Source organism: Protopterus annectens, chromosome 16.part0, assembly GCF_019279795.1.
Source record: "Protopterus annectens isolate FY-2018-M chromosome 16.part0, PAN1.0, whole genome shotgun sequence".
In the NCBI taxonomy this organism is placed as follows: domain Eukaryota; kingdom Metazoa; phylum Chordata; order Ceratodontiformes; family Protopteridae; genus Protopterus; species Protopterus annectens.
Genome location: NC_056750.1, coordinates 497789502 through 497810933, shown reverse-complemented (window position 1 = coordinate 497810933; position 21432 = coordinate 497789502). Strand labels below are relative to the sequence as shown.

Genomic DNA, 21432 nt, shown 5'->3' with positions numbered 1-21432 from the left:
GTACATACATTGTAGATTAGCCTGTGTTTGTGAGTAAGATTGAAAACTATTATCAAGTACTCAAGATTTAGTTAGCTCAAGATTAGCAAAGTACTTAACAATACTTCTGCTTGAGTGAGTTTACCAAGTCTAAAGTGCTGATATTTATGATCTGAATGCATATACCATGTAAGGGGTCTATTTTATTATTATTGACAGACTAGAATGGTGACATCCACAACACTGAGTTCTGAATGTTGAAACTTCAGAATCTCAGTGTGTGGCAGTAGCTGTCTGCTTGAGTTCGTGGTACAGTGGGGAGTAAGGTTTAGCCTTTCCCAGCTGCAGTGTGATTTTAGCATTTGTATATGTAATCAGTAGGGGATGGGAGGATTTAGTAGAGCTTGACCCCCTGCAAAAAAAATGTGATTTTGATGTTTCCATTTTTTTTTATATTTTGCATTGCCTATGTTCTGACTGTTCAACAATCTGACATAGATCCCATGTAAGCACTACAAATGCTACAGTCACAGCATGACAGCCATAGTTAAACTATGTCACATTTTATATAAATTTATTTATGTATCTTTAGAAGGGCAGGATCTTAATAGTGTCTTAGAATGTTAGGATATGTGAACAAGCCCTACAAGTAATCTAACAAACCCCATGAATTCTTTACTTTGCTGCTTCAAAATAATGAGAAATATCATGTTTTGTTCAAAACTTATGTTCATCTTATTATGTGTATCATACCAAGATCAGCACTATACTACCTGAATTCAGAGTTGAAGTATTGGCCCTGCAGTCTTAAACTTGCTACCTTGTTGCACAGTGATAGAATATTCTAAATAAACTTGATATAAATATCTCAGTAGCCCCTCCCAGTCATGGACATAAGTGAACAAAGGCAACAGTAGATGTTAAGTTGTCAATCTCGCCTTCATTCTTGCTTGATGGGTTCGGAGCCGATCCCTCGGCTCCGACTCGGCACTTGCTAAGCTCGAGAGTCACTTTTACTAGCTCGAGGCAGCCCCATATCCCATGATGCAAGGCGGTAAGTACCCAGATCTCGTTTGCCGCTTCGCTTATGAGGTCCTCCTTTTACCAGCTCCTGGTAAGTGATTTACTACTTTGATATTTTAGCCCCTTTTTACTAAAAACCCTTTAATTTTTAGTTTTAAGTTAATTTTAAAGATTTTCTGACAGAAAATTACCTGTCTCTTCTTATTTTTTTAGTCAATCTTTACCCATCCCATCCCCCCCCTGTTAGGGTGTATGTGTGTGTTTTTCTACTTATACCTTTTTGGTATATTTAATTTAATTTAATTCTTTGACTGGTGTGTGTGTGTGTTGTGTTACACCATGTCAAAAGAGAGGGTCTCAGGCTTTAAGAAGTGTGACTCGTGCTGTCAGAAGATGTCTCTGACAGACGGTCACACTTCTTGCCTGTATTGCCTGGGTCCTCTTCACCTGCAGGACTCCTGTGCTATATGTCATTCCTTCAGCCAGAGAGTCCTGCAGGAAAGAAGAAACAAACTAATACTTAGGGGCCTTCTTAAGCCGGAGGGCTCTCCGGCTAAGTCGGCTCCATCCAAAACTGCCAAATCTTCCAAGGCCCAGGCTTCTGTGTCAAAGCCTGCGGCCTCGGCTCCGACTCGTTCTGAGTCGAGATCGGCTCCGGCTGGAGCCGATTCTGGCTTAACTAAGCCTTCGGCACCGATGGCTATCGGTGCCGATTCTGCATCGACCACTTCGGTGTCGGCTCCGATCGGTTCCGACCACCATGTGGCACAGGTATCGGTGTCGGCTCCGATCGGCTCCGACACCGTTACTTTTGTGGCTGTATCGGCTCCGGCTGGAGCCGATGCATCGAGGCTACCTGTCGGCTCCGATAAGTTGTCGGCTCCGACAGGGTCTATAGTTTCATGGGTTCCGATGGCTCCTTCCAGGAAGAGGTCGAGGTCTCCTTCCTTGGAGCCGATACTTTCGGCTCCAGCTTCACCTCTCCTTTCGGAACGGAGCCATCGGAGCCGATCTTCAAGGTCATCCAGGCTTTCTGACCATGACTTAGAGAGAGTGGTCAGTAGATTACTTAAGTCACAGGCACTGGCCCAAATGTTACATAGTCCGTCTCAACAGACGACTATTGGTCCACACCCCATTACAGTTCCTCCTTCAACTCTACCCCAGAGCTTGGAGTTGGAGTCTTCGGGAATGGTTACTGCTATGGCTGGAGGACAGATACCCCCTTCTGTTCCTTCAGCCTCTACTCTTATCTCCTCTTCGAGACCTTCCTTAGAGGGATTCGGTGGTCGGGCTTCCATGGTCTCCTCCGAGGGGGTGAGTGGCATCGGACCCTTGTCCGAGCCCACTCTTCCCCTTGGAGCCTCGGCCTTGGTGAGCTCGGCTCCGACATCTGCCTCGGAGACTTCCCTTTCGGTGGTCCCTGGAGTTCCTAGTTCTTCGGAACGGGTTCTCTCGGACCTGCCTGGGAGGGGAGCATTCGAGGTGATGAAGAGTGTGCTGGCCACTGGTATCAGTCAGCAGTCTGTTCCCTTAGCTCCTCCCTCTATAGTGCCTGTTGACATCTCTGCCACTTCTCTTGCTACAGGACCCAGAGATCCTCCGCCTCAGGTTTCCCCATTGGGAATTTCCCCCTCTTCCGAGGATTCTCCTGATGTTTCGGGAGATCCTCCTAGGAAGAGGACTTGTAAGAGGAAACATGTAGACTCCCCCGAGTCTATCACTTCAGATACTGACTTTGATGAGTCAGAGGGATCCCCTAGATCCCCCTCTGAGGATGTCTCCTTCTCAGACATCCTAGAACTCCTTAAACAGAGGGGAAACTGGCCCACCAACAATCACTCTGAGGATGAGTCAGTATACCTAGAGGCATTTGGATCTCAGCCCTCCACCTCCTGGGTGTCTCCGCCTTTCGACCCCCTTATGCAGGTTATTGCCCGAAAGGCGTGGGCAGCTCCTGACTCTGTAGAGCCAGTCCCTAGGAGGCCTTCAAAATTTATCACTGCCCCGTGTGACAAGCAATTCCTCACTAAGGGTGTCCCTGCTGATGCCATGGTGGTGGCTGCTGCCACCAAAAAGGAACTTGCAGATCCTTCTGTACCCATCCATCCTCCTAATAAGGACTCTAGGACCATGGATAGGTACGGTAAGTGGATGTTTTCCTCAGCGACCTTTGCTATGCGTTCACTGAATTACCTATGTCACTTCACCAGACTCCAGAGGGATATCCTTAAGGAGCTGGGTGAAGTAGTACAGGATCCTACAGCTGCAGGGGCTCAAGAAAAAATTGCTTCGCAGCTAGGAACCCTTAATTCCATTGCAAACTCCTCCATGCGGCTAATATCATATGCTGCTGATGGAGCGAGTAGGGCCGCAGGTACAGGTGTGGCTCTTAGACGCCAAGCCTGGATGCGGCTATGTGACTTTGCAGATCCCTTTAAGGCGTCCTTCACAAATTCTCCCTTTGATGGGTCAGCTTTGTTTGGCCCTCAGGTGAAGGAAACTTTGACCAGGTGCGAGCAGGACGGCAAGACTCTTTCTGCTGTAGGAGTCCGTTTTCCACCCCTTCTAGACCTTACCCCAAAGGACAGAAAGGTGGCAAAATGTGGTTCCATAAATCCCAAGGAGTCACGCCGATTCACATGGTCAGTTTACCCCTAGAGGCAGAGGGGTAACAACAACAGACGCCGCTCTAGAGGCAGAGGGGTCCAAAACCAGGGAAACAGAGAGCCTCTCTCTGACAAGCCCTTTCAGCATCCCTGAGTTGTTGCGCGGCTGTCCCTCCTTGGAGGCAGTCGGGGGAAGATTATCACTGTACCCAGAAGCCTGGCATTCCCTCACTCAAGACAGATGGGTACAGTCGATCATATCCAAGGGTTACATAATTCCTTTCGAGGAAAGTCCTTTCCCCTCAAATTCCCTTCCAGATGTACCACCCGGTCTAAGGGAAATTGCAGAGTTAGAAGTCTCAAAACTACTGCAAAAAAGAGCCATTCAGCCAGTTACTACAGACCATTCAGAGCTCGGAATCTACTCAAGGTTCTTTTTGGTCCCCAAAAAGATGGGAGACTGGAGACCAATATTGGATCTCAGCAGACTCAACAAGTCTGTGAGGAAGACAAGATTCCGAATGGTCACTCTTCAGTCAATTCTGCCCTTCTTACAGAAGGACAACTGGATGTGCTCAATAGATCTTCAGGATGCGTACTATCACATCAAAATTCACAGACGCTCCAGGAGATTTCTCCGCTTTCGGCTGGGGTCCAGTCATTTCCAGTTCAGAGCCCTGCCCTTTGGTCTCACTACAGCCCCCAGAGTGTTCACCAAATGCATGGCAGTGGTCACGGCTCACCTGAGACGTCAAGGATTCCAGGTGTTTCCGTATCTCGACGACTGGCTCCTGTCAGCCACCACCAGGCATCAGCTTATACAAGCCAGGGATTACACAATAAATCTTTGTTCTCATTTGGGCATCTCGATCAACTTGAAAAGTCATCCTTATCGCCCTGCCAGTCTATTACCTTCATAGGCGCAAACTTAAACACTGTTCGGATGTCAGCTACCCTTACAGATCAAAGAGTTTCAGACATTCAGAGTCATGTCAGGATCATTCTGGCCAACAAGAAAGTACAGGCCAGAATGGTTCTAAAGGTATTAGGCCTCATGGCTGCGGTCATTACTCTTCTATCCCTGGCTCGATTCTACATGCGCCTTCTTCAGTGTATGCTTTTCACACAGTGGTCGTACCAACAACTTCCTATCGTCACCAGATTCTGGTGACACAGACTTGCAAAGATCATCTTGCTTGGTGGATCACATCTCCTCAGGTTCACCAAGGCAGGTACTTTGTACCCCATCCCCGATAGCCACTGTCACCACGGATGCCTCCTGATCGGGTGGGGGGGTCATTATCAGGGCAGGATGGTTCATGGGACATGGCAGCCGTTCGAGTACCATCTGCACATAAATGTCCTGGAGATGAGAGCAGTGCTTTTAACGTTGCAAGCCCTCAACGACTTTCTTCCCGTAGGGACAATTGCAGTCCACACAGACAACATGTCTGTAGTTTGGTATATCAACAAACAGGGCGGAACCAAGTCCTACCCCTTGTGTCGAGAAGCGCTCAGACTATGGCAATGGGCGATCTCCTCTCATCGGTTTCTGGTAGCAATGCATATCCCTGGGAAAACCAACATTGTAGCGGACAGATTGAGCAGAGCTATTCTCATGCCTCACGAGTGGTCTCTCAAGCAATCTATAGCGGAAGAGATATTTCTGGAATGGGGTCGTCCATGTTGCGATCTTTTTGCTACTCCCCAAAACAGCAAATGTCCAGACTTCTTCTGTCTCTTCCCTCTAACAGGCCATCCCCCCAGAGACGCTCTGACCCAGGATTGGCCCCAGGGACTTCTTTATGCCTTCCCTCCATTTCCTCTGATCCCTCAAGTTATCCAGAAAGCTACCATTTTGAGAGCCAATTTGATTCTCATTGCCCCTTACTGGCCTCGACAAGTTTGGTTCCCGTTCCTCCATCATCACCTTTTGGTGCAGCCGTGGCATCTGGACCCAGTGCCAGATCTTCTGATTCACCAATCGGGTCAGCTGCACCAGTCTATCCCTTCTCTCAACCTCACAGCATGGTTGCTCCACTTCCTTCCTTAGCCAGGCTTCCTTTGATCTCTAACCCAGTTAGAGACATCATAGTAGCTTCGTTAAAATCCTCTACCAGGAGGATTTATACAAGCAAATGGAAACATTTCTCTTATTGGGCTAAGGCCAAGAATATTGATCCTTTCATTGCCCCTGTTCAGGCAGTCCTGGACTTCTTAGCAGAGATTTTTCATGCAGGCTCCTCTTCTTCCACATTATCTTGATGTCCACCGTCAACTTAGATATTATTTGGACAGAACAAAAAAATTTAGAAAATCTGATCAACTTTTTGTTTCCTATGCGGATAATAAAAAAGGCCTTCCTGTTTCTAAAGTGACCTTGTCCAGATGGCTTTCTTCGGTCATCTCTGAAATTTATCTGCTCAGGGGAAAACAGCTGTGCTCAAAACCTAAAGCACATTCAACTAGGAGCTTAGCTACTTCTACAGCCTTTCAAGCTAGACTTCCTTTAGACACTATTTGTGCAGCGGCCACTTGGGCCACTCCTCACACTTTTGTTTCCCATTACAAATTGGACTTGGCCTCCAGGGACAGAGCCAGTTTTGGCTCTACAGTCCTCAAGAGTCTGTTCCATTGAGCCACCCAGGATAGAGGTGCTAGGGACGGTCCCATCAAGCAAGAATGAAGGCAAGATTGACAACTTAACATTAAGAAGTTATGTACCTACCATAACGTTCCATGTTAGTTGTCTTCTCTGCCTTCTTTCTTGAGACACTACCTCCTTCCCCCTGGCCTGGACAGACCTTGTTATAAGAAATTATTATGCTGAAGACCATTCAGACCTGGTCCTTCTTCCATCCTGTAAGTTTTCTTTCTTCCTTTGGGAAGTGTTTTATGCTTGGTGCTATTGCCCTTTGTCATCAAACGAGATCTGGGTACTTACCGCCTTGCATCATGGGATATGGGGCTGCCTCGAGCTGGTAAAAGTGACTCTCGAGCTTAGCAAGTGCCGAGTCGGAGCCGAGGGATCGGCTCCGAACCCATCAAGCAAGAAAGAAGGCGAGAGAAGACAACTAACATGGAACGTTATGGTAGGTACATAACTTCTTATTTACTAGAGACTGCCCTTGGTAGCATTTTTATAGAAAACAGTAGTCAGTGCAATCTCACAAAGAAAGTGTTGTGTTTGTTAATGCTTCCCCAGGAGAAAGCAGTTTGGTTTTAGAGAGCTAGTTCTCATTCAGTTAAGTATTTGCCACTTCAGGCTTATCATGGGTGATTGTTGTTCTGAGAAATAAAAAGAGCCATTATAAGCAAAAAGCTATGATAATAACTGCTGAGAGAAGGGTATTTCACCAAAGATTAATATAGGTTTGTAGAGACATAAGTCACGTTTTCACTTGGCACACCTATTTATGCCATTGTGGCTCATGCATGCAGTAGTCTGTTGGCATGACTTTAGAACAGCTAAGTGATTTTCAGGGTTGTATATCCTGTTGCTTATAAATGACATAACGACTTAGTGGATGGTATTCTCTCTGCATCTGCAGATATATAGACATGGAAAGCACATAAGGACCATTTATGTCTACTCACTCTGGACTTTATCCACCACTCATTGAAGAGGGTGTCATCATATTTAACTTAACATGTCCTGTTCATTAACACAGCTTCATTTCTATCCCGTGACACCATTAATTTGCTCACTGCTGCTGAATTCACTAGCTTCTGTAGTAGGCTGCTCCATGCTTCCAACACTCTGTCAATAAAGAAATAGCTGTGCACATGTTCCACCTCTCTCTCTTGCATCAAATTGTGTCCATGTCCCCTTGTTGTTATGATGTTTCTATCAGTGAATACTGCTCTGCTAAACACACTTTCATACTTCAGATATTATATCTTTCTCATGTCTTTGATCTCTCATCCTTCATCAAATGTATACATATTGTTATAACTGCCCTTATAAGGCATATGGAACATACCTTGAATGAGCATGGTAGGTGTTTTATACATTTTTTCAGTCATTCCAATAACCTTATAGATATCAGACCTCTAGAACTGCATATGATATTCCAAATGAGTCTTGCAAATTGTTTGTAGAGAGGATTTTTGCTTCCTCATTTTTCCTGGTATTACTTCTGATTATGCATCCTAGGACTCTCCCTCAATTCTTAGTATATCTTTCACTGATTTTACATATACAGAGACTCTGAAATATATATATATAGATATGATGAGCTCTACCTTCACAACTGCCATTGCCAGTATGTTACCCCAAGCATGTAATTCGTTTCTGCGTTCATCCTACCAAGGACACGTATTTTGCAAATTTATATTAATTTAATCCGTGTAACCATACATTAGCCAATTCTTACCATTTTTCCTACTCCTTTTTTATTTTGTGCACTTCTTCTTATATATCTTGTTGTTGCAATTGTTGTTAACACCTGAAACAAACTATACATTTCCCCCTTGCCCCTCTGCAATGTTGGCAGTGAAGGTTTTAATGTGGATTGCAGCTCTGTACCCTGTAATACCTCACCAGTGACACTACATTTCCTCACTACAGTTCAGTTTACCATGATTGTCCCTGATTAGTTATGGAGGCAACTTTCTTCAAGGTTACCAACTTGTCAACCTATTGACACTGTCTGTCTTCAGCATTAATCTTTTGTCTGCCACTATTCTATAAGTGTTTTTAAAGTCCGTATAAGATACATCAACAGTTGTTCTCTATGTTATTGCTTTTCTTCCCAAAGAAGTCTGACAGATTAGTTCACCATGACTTTCTTGTCTTAATTCATATTTTCTCATTTTGCAGTCTTTTGACCTCCGAGTATTGGGTAGTTTTCCTATACTAAGCAGTTCCATGACTTTTTCCCAAACAGATATGTTAACTGGTTGATGGACTCTATCCTTTCTCCTGCACCAGACTTTGTGAATTAAAATTAAATCTACCTTCCAGGAGCCTTAAGGGGCCAGACTTTCATGCAGCAAGTACTGGAGGTTAAAAAAAATGCTACTGGAAAATCATGTATGGTTAAGTGAGAAAGATTTTTTGTTGATGTCATGGAATAAACCAATATTATTTTGACGCCTAAACACCTTTGGTTCATCATTATTTTTATGAGTTATCCGCTCACCTTTCTTACTCTTCAATTCATCTTTCAGACTTTTCTGCCTGTCTTTGTATGAATTCCCCTTACTTCTTTACCTCTAGTGAATCAGTTTCTGAAAAGGGTATTAAATATTCATGCCTCCCTCATGGGATCTTAACTTTGTAGTGGAGAAACATAAACTTTTTTTTTTTACTTTTGAATCAGCTTGTAAGACTATATTTGAAGTTCTTATCATGGAAAACAGTGTTACCCATTGCTCTGAGTTCTGTAAGAGGAGTATCTGGCTTGAAAGCCGTTATAACGACTCAGCCATCTCTCACCTTTTGTAAAGATAGGATTCTTACAGAACTAACTCTTCTTTTATGCCTAAAGTGGTTTCAAAATTTATTCTTAATCAATCTATTCATCTCTCTGTATTCTTTCCAGAACCAAAAAATAAGGGAGAAAAAAATCCTGCACTTGTCAATTTCCACAGACAACTTAGATGGTACACTGACAGAACAAACGACTTCAGGAATTCATATAAAGCGAAGAAAAAGGGGCAGTCAGTATCTAAACAGACTGTTTGCAAATGGCTGTCACATGCCATTCAGTTTTCTTATTTACATCATGGCACTTGCAGGCAAAATCAGAGCCCTTTCGTTCTACCATGTCAGGAGGTACTTCTACTTACGTGCAGCAAAACAGGTAATGTACAAGCAGCCACCTCCCTCTGGGAATAAGTGAGGTGGCATCCACTGCTCATTTATACTCTCCTCTGTCTAGTTCTTCCAGCCAATAAGCTGCTAATCAAACTTGGGTTTTCTGGATTGTAGTCCAGGTTTTATCCCTCTACTGCAGAGCTGGGAGTTATGAATCAGCTCCTTAACCCCACATTGCCAGTCCTTAAAGAATTCTAGTGCTTGTTTTGTGTACCATCTCTGTACCCATACACCGCCATTGTCCAGTGAATTTTATTTCTTCTGTGTCTGTGCTCCTTAGCCATATATTACCCAGTGCCTGAAGATGTCTAATTCATGACCTATGTACCATTTCCTTAGTCACACACCAACATATTCAAAATTAGCCTTTAAAAAGGCTTTGCACCAGATGAATGTAGACCAGCAACAATCATTCCCTTGCACAATGGTAGGCCAACAACAGTCCAGGATAATTACAGACACTTAAGCCTGACCAGCATCATCTGCAAGACTATGGAAAGGATAATTGTGGAACTAATAAATAGAAACTTAGGTGACCTAAATACTCAACCCAACTCAGTCCAGATATGCCAAGGACAGGTCCTACATATTTAACCTGTTTGACATTTTCAAAAAACTCACTGAGGCAGTGGATGAGGGCAGATCAGTACATAGTGCCTATATGGACCTTACAAAAGTGTTTGACACTATCACACACACCGGTTTCATGGATAAGCTCTCCCAGCAAAATGTTAACCCCTGCGTGACTTGCAGAAGAGGAAACTGGCCAACAAGTAGAACACAGAAAGTAAGTGCCGTCATAAACTCACCTCTGAACATTATAATCTTACAAGATGGCCTGTCCCAAACAAATAGTTGATGCCAAAACTATAGACTAAAACTAAATGCCAAGAAATGTATAATCATATACTTTGGCAAGCATAACTCCCTTTGTAATTATCACTTCCCTGAAAACTGATCCTATACTTATGCAGCAACATATGTTAACAGTGAACTGTGCTTTGATCTCATGTAAACACTATTGTAAGGAAGTCGTTTTTTCATCTCAAAGCTTACATTGAAGGATATGGTGTCCAGATCTGGGGATGCTGTTGTTCCCGTGTACTCAGCTCTCAGTGAGTTATAATGCCCTTTCAGTATGTACCAGTCCAAACACTTATTACAATTAAAATGATCACAATGCTCCCTTACTAAACAAATCAAGGATCTAAATCATAAAAACTACATAGACTGTCTGAACACTTTGTCTATCTTCTTGATATCATACAGGCTATTGAGAGGCAACCTCTGTCTGACTTACAGAGCCTCAAAGGTCTCTGTTATGTCAGATCTGTTATACATTCATAAGGTTCATAAGTTAGTACTAAGCTAACTTCCCTTGCGAGCTATTATAAGTCTAGCCAATTATCCCTTGTGAGACTCAAACCCTGCACCTTGTGTTTGTAAGGCAAACACCTTAACCATTAGGCCACCCTCCCATCCTCAGAAGTCCAGCAGTGTTAGAAACACCCACTCAAGAAACCTCAGTCTCTTTTGCATGATTAAAAGAACATGCTGGAGAGATAGATATGTATCACAGATAATACCACTTCTATGGAACTGCCCCCCCCCCACATAAATTGGAGTACTTCACTTTATTCAAGTTTAATTTAGATATGTGGATGAGTAAAGACAAATTCATTCCTGATGAAGCACCAGTGGCCTTCATGGGCAGTGGAAACATGGAAGTACCCAACATATATTTGTGCAGCCTCTCTTTGGAGATTCATTTTGCAAAACATATGGGCTAATGATTACTATAAGAATGTAGGGCCAGGTTTCTTAGGAGCCCCACAGAACAATAACATAATAAGCATCTATGAACTTAGAATAGAATAGAACAGAATAGATAAAAAGCAAATGGGGTAGCCTCATAGTGTTACTCCCAAATCCTGATGGAACAGTCAGGTTCTGTAATGGTTTTAGGAAGCTGATCAGCATTGGCCTAGGTCTGATGTACTAACAGAAAGACAAGATTCTTGACCTTATTAGTTATAAAAAAGGGATACTGTCAGATCCCTCTAATGGCTAAAGCAAAATAAAGAAACAAACAAACATTTTTTTAGTACCAGAAGGATTAGGTCTCCCATCTGCTTGCATGTCTCTAGGTGTTAGTCACTGTTGACCCCATGTAGAAAATTGGAAAAAGGGTCTGATGCTAATTAAGCCTCCCATCTAGTTAAGGTACAGGTTGTACTAGACTCTCTGAGACAGGCAAGGTTAACTGTCAGTAACTCCAAGATTCAAATAGGCACAAGTGATGTAAAATGTTTAGGATATGTCATTTTCAGAGGAATTATTGGGTCGCAGAAAGGAAAAAAAATTGAAGCTGTGAGAGACTGTCCTTCCTGTTCCTGGAACCATGAAGCAAGTGTGGATATTCTTGGGTCTATATGGTTACTATCAAAATGTGTACCCCATTTTGCTTCATTAGTTTGTCCTCTTGTAGATTAGAGAAAAGGGGGGGTGCCCCATAAAGTGAAGTTAAAACTACAGATAGTTCTAAAGAGAGTACTGTGTTCAGAGACTCTATTAGCCTCTCCAAATTTCAGTAGGCCACCCTTACCTTGTACTGATATAGCAATGATAGGCCTAGGGGCAGCATTATCACAGAACTTTGATTGGGATGTTCAACTCGTATTTTTTTTTTATTCAAAAATTGAGTTGAGTATAACTTAGCTGTTCCACTACTGAAAGGGAATTTTTTGGAAATCAAGTGGGGATAGTACCTTCTCAGCTAAGAATTTATACTCAACAGTCCTCAAAAATCCCAGCAGAAACACATAATTTATACTGATTACAGATCATCCCCTGCCATTGTGGTAATTAAAGAATAGGATGGTAACACTTTAATTGCATACTTTTTTATTAATGGAGAAACACAGATGGTTCATACATCATCATAATGTAAATAACTTGTCTATGGCTTAGCCCATATACTAAACCTGAAAATAGAAGGTTTCATGATGGAGGAGGGAGCATTCTAAGATATTATGATGGTTCTCACAAGAATGTGTATACAAATGTCAAACCGTATAAAGAGTTGTAAACAGATCTTCTGCTTTTGGAGGGTAGATAATACCTTTTGTATTAGGTAAAGAGGATTCTTGAGTTGTTCAGTTACTAGAACCAATTTTGTATTTAAATAATGTACAAAAGAGATGGCTATAGCTCTACCAACCAATTTCATAGCGATGCTACATGGAACATCAGTTGTGGATGTTATACAAGCAATAATACCCAACAGGTCTGTGTGATTGTGGAAATAATGCTTGTCCAGAGGCTGAACACCACAGGCGGAGGGCCTCTACACCCCTGGAGGGGTATTATTTCCACAATAACACACAGTCTGGAGAGCATTATTCTGCTTAGAGAATGGGCTGTCTGTAAAATTGTTGTGTTTTACTTATTTATTTATTATTTATTTATTTTTTTATTTTATTTTACATTTGTTAACCGGGAAAAAATCCGACTGGATACAATGTCCTTTTTCAGCGGAGGCCCGGGGAGAAAAGCTCCATCATTATACAAAATGCAGACATTTCCAAAGTTATAAAATTACAGAGAGTGAAAAAGTCAAAAAGTCAAACAAACAATCAGATTGCAGAATTCATTTGTTACCAATGCATATAAGGAAGTAAAAAAAATGATGACAATGGACAAATTCAAGTAGATAATAGAGACTAGGAAATGTATTTGGAAATTTATTTTTTAATTACTATATTTTTTATATATATATATTTTTAATGTAAAATGCTTCTTCTGCCTGATGTTTCAAAATTGCTGTAGTATATGTAAGTGGAGCTGGAGGAAGCATTTCACATCCAAAATATAACATTTTTTTTTAAAAATATCCAGTTATTTATTATATATTTTTTTTGGTTTCTTACTCCTAAAATGGTTGATTTGTCGTCAGTCATTTGGGATTGAAGTCTCTAAATAATGTCATACATTTGATTTTTCAAACTTTATTTCCTTCAGAAAATGCATAACAACACATATCTTGTAATTTGGGCAACTTTGTAATTCTATACCAGCAATAATTAAAATCTTTCCCTATTTCTAAGCCATTGTCCCCCTCTTTATTTTATGCTTTATCCAGATTTCTTCAGCTAAGAGATCAAGATTAATTCTGCCACTAGTCAATCTCACTCACTCACTCGCTGACATTTGCACTTCAGAAACTGCATATTAACACAAATCCTATTATTCAATTAAATTTGTGATTTTACAACAGCACTATTTAAAATCTCTTACTAGTTTGAGCCTTTGGTCATCCTTTATTTTAAGCTTTATCCAGATGTTTGTTAGGTTGACAAGTATGCAAACCTCCTGCTGTTGCCACAGCTCAATCACTTTCACTCTTCAGATTCCATCTGTCTCTCTCTCTCTCTCTCTCTCTCACACACACACACTTCTGCTTTCATGCATGCAAACACACATTCACTCACACAGGTAGACAAAACCATAAACACACAGATAGTCTTCCACTTTCATGCAAACATTCACTCAAACATGTATAAAGAACACTTTTTTCTGTTTCGTTTATTTTTTTTATACTCACTAAACAGCAAAAGCACTGATTAGCAAGTGTAAAATAATAGCTCTCTCTCTCTCTCTCTCTCTCTCTCTCTCTGTCACTTTCACTCACTCTCATACACACACACACTCTCACCCAGACATAAACACATGCACACACATTTTTATTTTAAATTTCTTTCTTTTTTTTTTTTGTTACACTCGATAACCAGCAAAAGCACTGCTTAGGGATATAAAATAATAACGTATGTTAGGTAACTTTGAGCCCGAGCTCCAAGGCAGCTTGAAATGCTACCACAAAGCAGTGGACTCATTTTTCAGTGGGTGTTATCTGTAGATTAACAGCCTGCTGGAGAATGTTCATTCTTCTATCACTGTGCAATCTACAGGTTGTCCATCCTGTAACCTGTAGTAAGGATAGCTATGGTCTATTCTGAGAAGACCTAGTTCTCATTCTGTGAATGATTCCAGGGGAGAGACTCTACAGGGGAGCATCTGTATCCGGCAAACTTTGATTCTTGCTTCTTGACAATGCAGGAAAAAAATATTACTGTTTGGAAGTTACTGTCCTGTTTTGAGGTATTTTGAGTCTTTTGAAAAAAATAGTATACTGTATATTTTTCCTTTTGTTTAGAAAGCTATTTTGGTGTTGATGGTTGTGTAAGGCAAGACTGCACTGTTCCCTTTTCTTTTATCATGAAATCTAACCACACACTTTTGATCCTATGGCTCTTCATGTATATATATATATATTTTTTTTCTATATGTGTGTGTGGTTATATATGTGCATATATATATATATATATATATATATATATATATATATATATATGTACGTATGTGTATTTTATACACACACATATACACACATTTGCACTACATTTGGTTGAATGTTTCTTTAGCTGACAAAGTGCATGGCAGTTTGTATGAATTTTAGATTAGGTGATTGCTGTTTTTGATCGACTGTGTGCTTTGTCAATAAAGAGAAGTGGGTGTGTTACACGGGTAGGCCTGTGTGAGTTAGGTTTAGTAAACATGTGAGTGTATAGATGTTCGGGGTAGGTAATAGGATAGATATAATGTGCGTGTATGGGTGCATGCTGAATGTCTCAGCTGTCATGTGTAGGTCATTACACCTGAAGTAGCGTAGATATGTGAAAGCACTTGTGTATTCTATTTTTTTTTAATAAAATCTAGTTTCTGTGCATGGTCCACTACTGGGAATATTTTTTTGTGAATATTTCATTTTTGTTTCTTCATTGTGGTTTAGTCAGTGGGTGCCTTTTTGGTTTGTTGTACCATTATGTATGTTGCAGTGTAGAGAAGCAGACAGTTGCATTTTTAGTACTTATACACACTCGCACATACACAGACAAAATACATATTTGAATAAATAATAATTAGCCTAGCACATTATTCTTTCACTATTGACTTGCAGTTAGATGTATATGTACATCCTGTATTAATTTTCTACTTTTCTTGCATGATGTCACCACCATTTTCAGAACAATGAATACAGTCATAAATGTCACTTTAAATCAAATGCAAAAAAGGGTCAGAAGACAGATTTTGACAAACAATTACCTTAATGCAAAGAGTTAATGATTTCGTGAACATTAGCTCTTCCATTGACGTCTTCATTGTAGCAGAGCATATGTTGCATTTTCAGTAATTAAAGGTCACATATATCTCTCTTGCTCTGTATGAAGTCACAGTAAATTCAAAGGAACAACTTATCAAAAAGGTACTTTGCAGCTGTAAATATAATATAATATTAACATACACACAGAACTGTAAATTCTGCACAATTCAGACTTCACTACTTTCTTCTAATCTGTACCAGTATTTGTTGAATGTTCTGGAATGACCATACTTAAGTTATTTTCTACATTAAATAGTGTTAAACTCCTGATCATGTATTCACATACTAAAGTTGCACCTACAGTTTCAAGGCAGAATTTCATGTCCCTTCTTCCTGCATCTCAAAGGACTGATTCTGTGAAGTAACTTATTAAAACTCACATTTTGTTTTTTGAGTAATCTGTGTTTTATTTCAGATGATTACATCCACATTTCCAGCAAACCCTGTGACCTTCATTGTACTACAGTGGATGGGCAAAGACAATTAATGGTTCAAGCTAGAGATGGCACTTCTTGTAAATACAATAATTATCGAGGGGTCTGCGTTGCTGGAAGATGTGAGGTTGTTATTGTTTTGTCATCATTTTACGTTTGGAACTCAGCTCTCGCCACTAAAAATAATATTTATATGCACACTGATATATTTATTATTCACTCTTTTCCAGCCAATTGGATGTGATGGAGTTTTGTTTTCCACCCACACTGTGGATAAATGTGGAGTTTGCCAAGGTGATGGAAGTAGCTGCCTTCGTGTTACTGGGAATTACAGAAAAGGAAGTTCTCATCTTGGTAAATATGTTTTATTTATTATTTTAAGATCTTTTCAGTTATGCAGCCTTCCACTTTTTGTTCTGCATTTATATCCACTGTAGTCTACCTTAAATAGCAATCATTTACCTGCCAAGAAAAAAGTGTTCATGGGGTACCTATAAATGCCTTTGCCAGGATCTGAAAGTTTCCATTTTAGGATAACAGAGTTTATAAATCTCCGGAAAACTTTTCAAGTGTCTGAGACATTCAGTTAATAAGATTTTCTACCAAAATATAGCTACGCTATATGATTTGCAGTATTAGTGTCACTCCAAAGTGTAGTCATTTTTTGGAACCTCATTTCCTTGCAAATCTTAGCAGTATTATATAGCTTTTCTTTCGGTATTTACTGTCTCACCACAATAATATATTAAATTCTTGCAGGTTGTAATCATTTGCAAAGAATAAGGATAAATAGATTTGTGTAAAATAAACTGCGGTGGTGGTGCTGCGGTAGCGTTGTCGCCTCACAGTTAGACATTGCCTGTCCGATTCTCAGTTAGAGCATCTTCTGTGTAGGGACATGCGTGAATGGGCGTTCCTTCGTTGAAGGTTGTGCGTTAGGCCCAGCAAGCCAGTACGTAAAAATCTACTGCCAATCATTAGCAGGCCGGAGTTCTGCTGTGGCAACCCCTAATCGGGAAAAGCTGAAAGACACAAACAAACAAAAATAGATTTGTGTAAATTGGCATTTGTTTTCAGTGGATCAAATACTTTAGAGGAAACTGACCATTCCAAAATATTTTAAATTTTAATCATACCCTTCTTAAAATGAAATAGTAGTGTTTGTATTTACAAAGAAATCATCATTAATCAGTGCGTACATGCAACAAACATCACAAGCCAAATTCTTTGGTAGAAAAATAACCTACTCTTTGGATAGTTAGCCACTGGTCATCTTATCTCTGCAGCTGTATCTTGCACCTATCTGGCTATTTACTTGGATTTCACTTGCTGAGGAGAATATACACACACACAGGGGCACATACACACAGGTATTGGGCAAACATTGAAGGTATGTATACACTTCACAATGTGAAAGTGCACTATGACAGACATGACCACATGCTGTCAGAAACTGTACATGTATGGTACAAATAAAACCATTTTTTACAGAAGGACTCCTCCACATCTTTCATGCTTGTATTGTACTCGTATCACAACCCATAAGTATTTTAATTTGAAAATTGGAAATTAGATGTGATGGAGTTTTACCATAGGAAAAATGGTATAGAGAGTTTGAAGATTCATTTGAAGAAAAGTAGGATTTTACATTCAGTCTTCTACCAACCCATATTTCGATTCCCTCAGTTTTAATAGCTTTGTAGTTGAAAAACAAAGACTGACACAGAAGTACAAAGCCTGAAGTTCCTTCAGTAGCATAATATCAAATATCGTTGCTAACTGTGTAGCTACAGGAGTGACTGGGATATTAAAAACGTGGGCAGTGTTTTTATTCATTTACACAGTTCAGAGTTCAGACTCATTGAATGAACAACTTTCACCTGGTAATCAAATGCCTAATCAAACAGCGTGTTAAGTCTCAGGCAGTCAGATGATGAAGGGAATAAAAACAACTTTCAACAACTGATTTCATTACCATGAAAGTGTATATATGCTACAATTTTCACTGAGCAGGTGAAGGGGAAGTGTTTAAGGTAGGACAGAGGAAGAGAAGTCATATTAAAAGCAATTATATATCTTAAAAATGCAACATGCCTGGCTGCTTAGTGCAGAGGGATGGAATCCTTACTGCAGTACAATAGAGCAAGTTTTGGATAGCAGATGTGATCCCTTAGGAGTTGGCTGCAGGGCTAAGAAAAGAGGAAAATTTTGCTAGCTTATCTAACTTATGCAGGGACAAGGATGGAACTTTCAATAAGAGTTTGACCCACAGTTGGAGGCTGGAAATTCCAGCCATTCCACAAGGAATGTACACTGTGATTTAGGCTGCATTTATATTTTTATTCACCCTGATTGCTTGGATGATATGTCTGTCCTTGGCTTGACTGTCATCTCGGCTGGAAAGGAATGTATATCATGATTTAGGTTGTACAGGCATTTTTATTCACTCTGATTGTTGGGTTGATATACTGTAGTGCCTGTCATTGGCTTGACTGTCCTCTCAGCTGGAAAGGAATGCACACCATGATTTAGGTTGCACTGACATTTTTATTCACCCTGATTCATGGATGGTATAATGCCTGTCATTGGCTTGACTGCCATCTCAGCTGGAAATGTGGCTTCAGTCTGCCAGTAGGGGAATAACAGGGTCTAAGTATGCTGAGGAGCTGGATGATCAAGGTGGAAAAGCCAAACAATATTAAATAGATGCACTATGCAGATGCTGGTATTTTATCAATTGGTACATTTCTGGGGTAGTGACAGCTCTCTCTGAAAATGCAGCAGGTATCGTCACTTTATAAATCAAAAGAAAAACAGTGCAGAAGCTCACTTTACAATGTTTATAAAATGCTAGTGTCAAAAAAGTCTTTGCTAAAATACGCTGAAAAACATACTAAATGTATCCTAATGTAGTGCTCTGAATGTCACTTTCTTTCCTTCTCATTCTCTCTCTCTCTCTGTAGTAAGAATGTGCTGGATGAAATGGCAGAAAAAGAGACTATTTGGGGCGCCCGCAGGCAGGTAGAAGGGGGTCCACTTGCACCCCTCTGGAACTGCCTGGCTGAGAAATTAATTTTATTTTAATTAAAAAAAAAAAAACTTCTTTTTGTTTTTTTAAAAGGTGTTCCCAATGCCCTTTGCATCCTGTCCAGTCGCACAGATGCAACATGTGTTTGTGACCTACTTTCATCTTCTGTGTCTGTGCGACTGATGGTTTACGTCTTCATCTTTCGTGCGCCTTTCTGGGAATTTGAATTCCAGAGGACGTTTAGATTGGGGATGCACCGAACGAATGTAGAAGTGAGAGGTAGGTGTGTGTGTGTGTTAGTGTTTAAGAGATGTGTGTGTGTTTTAGTGTTTAAGAGGTGTGTGTTTGTGTGTGTGTAAAAGAAATAGGTAGGTTAATGTATATATCATTGAGACAATGCTTGTATTGCACCTTTAATTTCTGTAATTACTATAACTATTTCTTAAATGGTTCAAAATTGTTTAATATAATGCTCAAATAACATCTGATTATGGCTTTTTCATGTATGTAACAATTGACCAGAGGAGAAAATGTTGTGAGTTTTACCACAAAGGAAGTACATTTTGTTATACTGTGGCTTCACGGGTAACCACAACTTGAGATGGTTTAATTAGCATGAGATACTGATGCAAGCTGGCTTGTTCCCATGAATCATTTTAATATGCATTTTTTTCTACTATTAAGTGACAGGCTGAGACATACCCTTTAATTGGAGGGAGGTGTGCATTTGCCACCTGTGTGATAAGTTGCATCCTCTTGTTAAAAGCACCTGCTTAGTTGCATTCTGTTTTGCTTAGTTACATTCTATTTTGCTTAGTTGCATTCTGTTTTGCTTAGTTGCATTCTGTTTTGCTTAATCTCTGTTCTAGTGTAATCAAACGAGGATTTACTTACTATCCTACAATAGGTGCTCTGTGAGTTAATGACTTACTTAATCTAACAGCTATATAACTACAGCATGGCATGCTAAATGGGTAACCTCCATGGGATGATTAACTAACTGGTTAAAGGCAGTCTCGTCAAGAGTGCTTATCATACTTCTCAAGGCAAACCGTGTCACTAAAGATCCCAAGACAGGTATCAGATCCAGCAAGTTAATTTGAGACAGTTTAGCTCCTAGGCAGAGCCTTTTCACAGTAACCAGTTAATGTTTACAAAAGAATATAGCTCAAACTATTTAAATCTTTACAAAGCCTTAATTTTAAATAAGGTAATCTTATAACGGGGAGATATTCATTGCCTAATGGAACCAGTAGATTCTAGTTCCTTTTATTCCACTAGAATTTTAATTAATAAATTCATTTTAATTCATTAATTTTCATATTATTGCTTAATCCATGGTCGGGGGGGGGGGTAGATGGAGTCTTTATTAGCTTTTGGTGACAGAAAGGCTTAGAAACTTATCCTGAACAGCATATCAACATATTGCAGGATGCACAGACACATGCAATTTCATATGGCATACATGTCTAGGGACAGTTTAGAGGATTGCCAGATCACATATGATATGTATTTGTGATGTGGAAGAAAAAATGCAAGTACCAATGGAAAAAAATGAATGGGGGCTGGTAGGATGTGCAGATTCCACACAGAAGGCAAGCAGTTTAAGAGCTAAACTGGAGAACCAGGTACTTACTGTGAGGCAGTAATGTTAACTGCTGTGCAACTGTGCCACCCTCTACAGCATAATCAGTCAATCAATATCAGACAGATTTAGCATATAGATGTGGGCTAAAAGATGCTGCTTTAGAATGCTGCCTACAGAAACATTACAAAAAATTAATATACACCATTTCTCCCTGTACTCATGAGGCACCCAAACATTCCTGGTGTCTAAACATACTACTGTTGAGGTTTTTCAAACCAGAGAGAAAAGTATTGCAACAAAAAAATCTCACCTTTTCTCTTAAATCTTATTGATCCCACTTCAGAGACAGCATTCAGTTGAATTGCCAGCAATTCCATAGCTGAATTAATACAGCATCAGAACTGCAAGTCAGCACTTAATAATACATGGCACTTTAGGTTTTGACAAAATGAATCATGACAACATGTAATGTTCACTATTTTATACCTTCAGTAAATTTTCTCTGAAGGTCTTCAGCATTAACCTTTCTAGAATCTGGATATTAACAGTGGCAAGGCTTCTAAAGCTCCAGGGTACCTCCACATGCCCTAACTGCCAGGGTCTTGATCAGTGCCAAATAAAAAGGTAGCTAAGGTGCCAAAAGTTTCAGAGCTTTCCTGCAGCTGAGGTGTGCTCCCTTTGAAAGATTTGTGGAACTAATTGTCAACTAGTGATCCATCAAGGCTGAGTA

The 21432-nt window shown here is 40.2% G+C and overlaps 1 protein-coding gene across 2 annotated transcripts in view; it reads left to right on the top strand.

Moving 5' to 3' along the window:
* The window catches only part of ADAMTSL2 (ADAMTS like 2), a 1179463-nt gene that overhangs the window by 551302 nt on the left and 606729 nt on the right, over positions 1–21432 (top strand). For both annotated transcript variants that reach the window (XM_044058888.1, XM_044058887.1), the window contains exons 6-7: positions 16068–16213; positions 16317–16440. In XM_044058888.1, the coding sequence (XP_043914823.1) occupies positions 16068–16213; positions 16317–16440 (270 nt within the window). The remainder of the gene's footprint in view (positions 1–16067; positions 16214–16316; positions 16441–21432) is intronic.